Source organism: Etheostoma spectabile, chromosome 4, assembly GCF_008692095.1.
Source record: "Etheostoma spectabile isolate EspeVRDwgs_2016 chromosome 4, UIUC_Espe_1.0, whole genome shotgun sequence".
Taxonomy (NCBI): Eukaryota; Metazoa; Chordata; class Actinopteri; order Perciformes; family Percidae; genus Etheostoma; species Etheostoma spectabile.
In genome coordinates, this window is record NC_045736.1 from 33,042,113 (window position 1) to 33,048,178 (window position 6,066).

The window sequence follows — 6,066 nt, forward strand, 5'->3', positions numbered from 1 at the left end:
GTGTGTGTGTGTGTGTGTGTGTGTGTAATCATAAATACACCTCTGTCAGCTGTTCCCCTTTCCACAGGTTCTGACAGTGTGCTCGTATCACAGACTCATAGGAGATCTTCAGTTTGCAGTAGTTGCAGAACAAAATAATTAATGTACTGTATATCTTTGTTAAAATTACAAAAGTATTATATTTAGTTAATATAGTAGTAGATGCTCATTTAACTTTGAACATGAAAATGAAATAAAGAACTAGAATTAACCCGCCTCATGGTTGTGTGTCTCCAAGTAAAGTTGCAGTTTACATCCATGTCTGTCCAGACTCATAATATTCAAAGTGAAGACGTTGAGTCAATTTTTTTGTTGAGTTCATTTATTTAATGTATTATTGTTTTGGCGAAACATCGTGCTGCCGTAGTCGTCAGCCTCTATTGGTTTGGTTCTGTAAAGAAGATCATTTCTACTAACCAATCAGAGCATCCAGATCTGGGCTTGTGTGGTTGACATCCACTACATGGACATCTGCATCGTCTCTTCCTCCTCTCTCCTCTTCCTCTGCTCTGGCGTTTCCCTCTCTCCTCTCTCCGTCCTCCCCCGTGTCTCTGTCCCACTCATCCTCTCCCCCTCTCCTCTCTCGGTGTTCTCCTCCCTCCTCCCCCCTATCTCGGTCCTCCGTGTCCGTTCCATAGAAGCCCGAGGCCTCCAGGGAGGCATCGCCAGCTCCTGGCCCCCCGAGGAGGTCCTTCTCTGGGTCGCTGGAGTCTGGGCGTCCCCTGTAGCTGTCTGCATCCTGAGGAACCACCAGATGAACCATACGCTGAAAATAAGAAACACATTTGTTCAGACGGTCTGATGGATCACCAAGGAGCTATAAAATAAATCATCATCTTATTACAACGGATTCAGAATTACATACAACATTTACAAAAAATTAAAAAGAGAAATGTTCAACATTGTCTTTCACATCATTTATAAACTATTTATCCTCCAGACTCCAAACTGCTCAAATGTGGGGTGTTATCAAGTGAGGGGTAACTGATTAATAGCTCTTACTAGGTCTATAGAAAGCCTGCAGGAAGACCATTTGGGCCAGTTCTCATTAATATTCAACCAGCTAAGCTGCTGGACTCTGATTGGCTAACAGCTAGCCAATGAGAGCCTGGCTATCCTTTACCCAGCTCATGAATATTAATGACCTCAGGCAGCATGATGTCAGACTGACCAGCTGCTGCTGACAGAGGAGGTAGCAGTTCATCTTCACATTCACCACGTAACACACAACACACACAACACCACACACACACACACACACACACACACACACACACACACACACACACACTCACATACACATATGAACCTGACAGATTTTTAAAAATGCAACGTAAAGTTGTGTGGCAGGGCACCTTTAAAACATAATTAACTTTTAATCTACCACATCACTTACTTCCAAAGCGTCCTGTTTTTCTGAAGTAAATTTAAATAATTGAAAACAGTCTGGCCAATCTGGGTCTCTAGCACATGGGGGGCTGCTGCAGCCTTGGCCCAATTTGGAGAAGCAGGCAGGAGTACCGACACAGAAGCTAAGCAGTGCACTGCTGTGGGAGGGGGGGCAGCAGCTAAACACATTTTAAATACCTTAAAAAAGGCCCACCTGAACAAATCTATAGCGGGGTGCCCTGGTAGCTCACCTGGTTGAGTGTGCCCCCCATGTTCCAAGGCTCAGTCCTAACTGCAGAGCCCCGGGTTTGATTCCAACCCTGGCTCTTGCTGCATTAACTCCCCTCTCTCTCCCCCTCCTTTTCTGTCTTCAGCTGTACTATCAATCAAAGGCATTTCAGACCAAAAACAATATATATAAGGATCAGTTTAAGTGTATAGTATAGTTAATATATTTTGCCTTGCTGTCAAAACGCTCTTTTCGTCAAAGCCACCAGACTCCATTAACAAACAAATAATTTTACCTCGCAGAATACAGGAGTTTCTGGTCTACCACTGCCTTGATCGGTTAGTTAGATTGTGTTATTGGGTTGCTTGGGTGTTTTAAACAGTTATTTTGCATTAATCAAAGTCAGACTATAAACTAACCAACTAACCAATGGAGGCAGCAGTAGACCAGCAACTACCATGTTCTGGGAGGTAAAATGACTGTTTCTGTCAAAGGAGTCTGGTGGCTTTGAAGACAGCATGGATGGATATAACGGCTTCAGTTCCCCATCGGAAGTGCTCTCTGACAGCAAGGTGAAGCTGTAAAAATATTCTAAGTATAACATACACTTAAACTGATATAGATTTTTATAGGTATCTAAAATGTGTTTAGCTGCTGCCCTCCGTCCACAGCAGGACATTGCTCTAATCTACCATCTAATGTAGGTAATACACTGATGATGGAGAAGTAGCTCAAACAACCCCACTTAAAAAAATCTGAAATTCAAGATTTATTCAATATAGTTTTGGTGTCTTTAGGGGGACACACATGTATGTTGTATAATATGTGACCTTTAAGTTTAACCATTTAAAGTTTACTACACATCACCTTGAAGTCATCCTCACCTCCATCTCGTCTTCCACATCCTGGTTTTCCTCCACAGCAGGGCGGGTCCTGGCTACGTCCTGGCTGGCAGACGGCAGTGGGTTTAACTGAGAGGAGTTAGCGCCGTCCATGTTGCCCTGGGAACGGGATGTTTCATGTATTTCTGGCCAGCCCATGTCATGGACCAAATGAGGCTGCGCTCGCACTAACTCGTGGACTGAGTGGCGTTTGGTTCTGACTAATTCCCGGATGAAGTGTGGCTGGGCTGGGCCTTCATCCTGGTATAGACGGGCCGCCGAAGGATTGAGGGGGATGACACGCTGGGACGACCCCAATCTGAAGGCATCACAGCTGGCCAGGAGAGCTATGGGAAACAGAGAACTCACTGAAGAAGGGGACATGTCTTATTACATAACTACATACGTCAGTGTTTAGTCTGAAATGACATTTTATTGATCCCAGAAGAAATTAGATTGTCAGGACTGGAAAACTAACTCAACATCCAAGTTCATAAAGTATTCTCCCCTGTCATGCAACACTGTGGGAATGTCCAATAAAAGGAAGTTTAAATGTATTGATTCTTCTTCTTTTGGTGCCAAAACTACACCGTCAGTTAATGATGGGACATCCTGTCCTGGCCAAGACAGGCAGCAGCAGGTTATTCAACGTTTCAGACATACAACATATTTACAGAGAACACATCTCAGACTTTAAGACTCATCATATCCTTAATCACACAGGGGCAACTAGCTCAGTCAAAGCATCAACAACCTCCTTGAATCTATTGGTGAAAACACTTAAAGAGACCGGCTCCATATGGCAGAGAGACCCCCATCAGTCTGCAGTAAGACCAGGACCAAGACACCTAACAACCAGACAGATGTTAGCAACAGTAAGTCTTGAAATGTGTCCCAGAGCAGAGACGGTAGCCTCCAGAATTTATCAGATGTTTGGAATTTATATAATTTATACCATTACTGCTACTTAGGAGTTTATTGTCAGGTGTTCCATTTATTTCTATAAATTACAAACATTTGTCTCCCATTTAGTTGTTAACATATCCATCAATGACAGTAAACACTCACTCATCCATCTATGTGTCCATCCACCCATCACTAATCCCCGTCCCCACAGTCTCCCTCATGTATCCCACAGTGCTCTCTGTCTGGGACCACAGATGGCCGTCTGACCCATGAGGCTGACACGTCTCTGATGAGCCTACACGTCTCCGACATGTTAAGCTCTCTTTCCATCACCACAAAGCCCCTGAAACCCCTCCAACCCCTCCGATCCACCATTTCCTCATTTTCCTTCTTGGCTAATCTGAGAATATGTTGTTCACCTTTGAAAAGTGCTTAGCATAAAGAACCAGTGGCTGATAAAATGTCCCGTGTGCACCGCTGCTCTCTGTGGATGACTGGCCTAAGATGAAGAGATGGAGGAAACAGTGAAAGGATGGAGGGACGGAGCAAAGAATTGGAGAAGTGCTGTGGTTGTTCCAATTTATCTCTCCTTTCCAAAGCCCTGAAGTCAGCACGGTGCTGATGTAACTGCACGGTAATAAAGTCTGTGTTCGCATTTCCAAATATCCAAGGACCACGAAAACACAGAGAGGATGAAAAATAGAGTCAAGATAATCTGATTCCAGAGCGTGTGTGTGTGTGTGTGTGTGTGTGTGTGTGTAGAATCATAGACAATGAGCCAGGCAACACCATAACCAAGTTGTTTCTAATAACTGATCTCTCATTGATCTTTGAATATTTGGCTGAAGGGTGAGGAGGAAGAAGATGAATATGATTATAGCCATAAAGAGAGGGTTTAAACCTGTGCTGTGTTTGTGCTGATGTAGCTTTCCCCTTCCTGATGCAGCATTATTGTTCCATGTATCACAGAGATGTATTTTGGAAGAGCGTACAGTATAACTTATGCAGTGGTTGTAAATGCCACAGTACAACTCTATATTCCTGTATGTCCAATGGATAAAATGACTTTATAATACAACACACAGATGTATCATATTACTGTGCAGCTCTACAAAGCGATTTAACATCTTTCAACTCCCACTGCTCTCATCACAATATGAATGTATTCAGAAACAAAAACAGTGGCAACAAACATAACAATATTTTACAGCCCCCCCTCTAGATTTCTCAAATGAGGCTTCCTGGGAGCTTTTGTCGCTTTCAGGGAAGCTAAACTCATACTCAAACCCTTAGCTAACTATCAACATATCACATAAACAATAAGCCAACTATAAATGTATTCAAAGTTCTGTCTGTATTGCAGCCAACATAGAGCCCCTCACCCTGACCCACACATAAACCCACATCTCTCTTTCTCTCTGCTCACCCTAGTTTCACCATCACACAGTCACCTTGAAATGTTTCGTCTGCAGAAGCAACTTTGCAGCTTAATTACTTCAGAGACATCTTCCACAGTCCATGCAGCGGGAGGGACCGAACAGCTGAGTTATCAGCTTCACCCAGATAACCTCCATGCGGAGGAGCCACTATGAGCAGGTGCTGGAGGGGAGATGCCCTCCAAAGTTCATCAAACCACAGCGAACCGAGATTACAGGGGCAGAAAGAGAAACAACCTTCCCTGATGGCAGCTGGGAACGGACAGCACGCAGCTGAAAGGGTTAACCTTGTGGTGCTCGACACCAACGCCCTCTGAGGTGAAACTTTACTTCTGCTTGGAAAACAGAAGAAAAACCATTCAGTCTTAAAGGTCCAATCTGTAATACTGACAGCTAGCGTGTAAAATACACTGATCAGGGGGTCCGAAAACCAGTCAGTAAAAAAATCAAAAATAAATCTGGTAAATCTGCTGGATATTGGCAGGACGTGGAACACTCTGCTGTGTACACCGATGCAGAGCATCCCCAGCAGTGAGTATGCCGTCCATGCAGGACCTGGGCTGTTTCAGGAATAGGAATAGGAAGTTTTTCCTCGCCGCTGTCGCACTAAATGCTTACTCTTGGGCGAATTACTGGAATTGTTGGGTGTTTGTTAATTAAAGGTTGTGGTCTAGACCTACTCTCTCTGTAAAGTGTCTTGTTGATGAATTAATACTATAAATAAAACTGAATTGAACAGATCTTTGCAACATGAGGTGATGGTTGTGGATGAATGGCACAACAACGGGCCTCAGGATCTCGTCACGGTATCTCTGTGCATTCCTAATGCCTTCAGTAAAATGCAGCTGTGTTTGTTGTCCATAACATACGCCTGGCCATACCATAACCCCCCCCCCCCACTCCATCCACTCCATAACATCAGCAAACTGCTCACCCACACATGGGATTGATCTGTGAAGAGAAGACCTCTCCACAGTGCCAGGCACCATTGACTGAGAGCATTACGACCAACTGCAGTCAGGTCGAGACCCCGATGAGGACGATGAGCATGCAGATGAGCTTCCCTGAGACGGTTTCTGACAGACGTTCTTTGGTTATGCAAACCGATTGTTGCAGCAGCGGCCCGGGGGGGGGTGGTGTCAGATGATCTCGGAGGTGAAGATGCTGGATGTGGAGGTCCTGGGCT

The 6,066-nt window shown here is 44.5% G+C and overlaps 1 protein-coding gene across 1 annotated transcript in view; it reads right to left on the reverse strand.

The window, feature by feature from the left end:
* podxl2 (podocalyxin-like 2) overlaps positions 1-6,066 on the reverse strand; it is a 16,415-nt gene that overhangs the window by 7,178 nt on the left and 3,171 nt on the right. Inside the window, exons 2-3 of the mRNA XM_032514721.1 lie at positions 2,542-2,885; positions 457-805 (exon numbers count right to left, since the gene is read on the reverse strand). Coding sequence (XP_032370612.1) covers positions 457-805; positions 2,542-2,885 — 693 coding nt within the window. The remainder of the gene's footprint in view (positions 1-456; positions 806-2,541; positions 2,886-6,066) is intronic.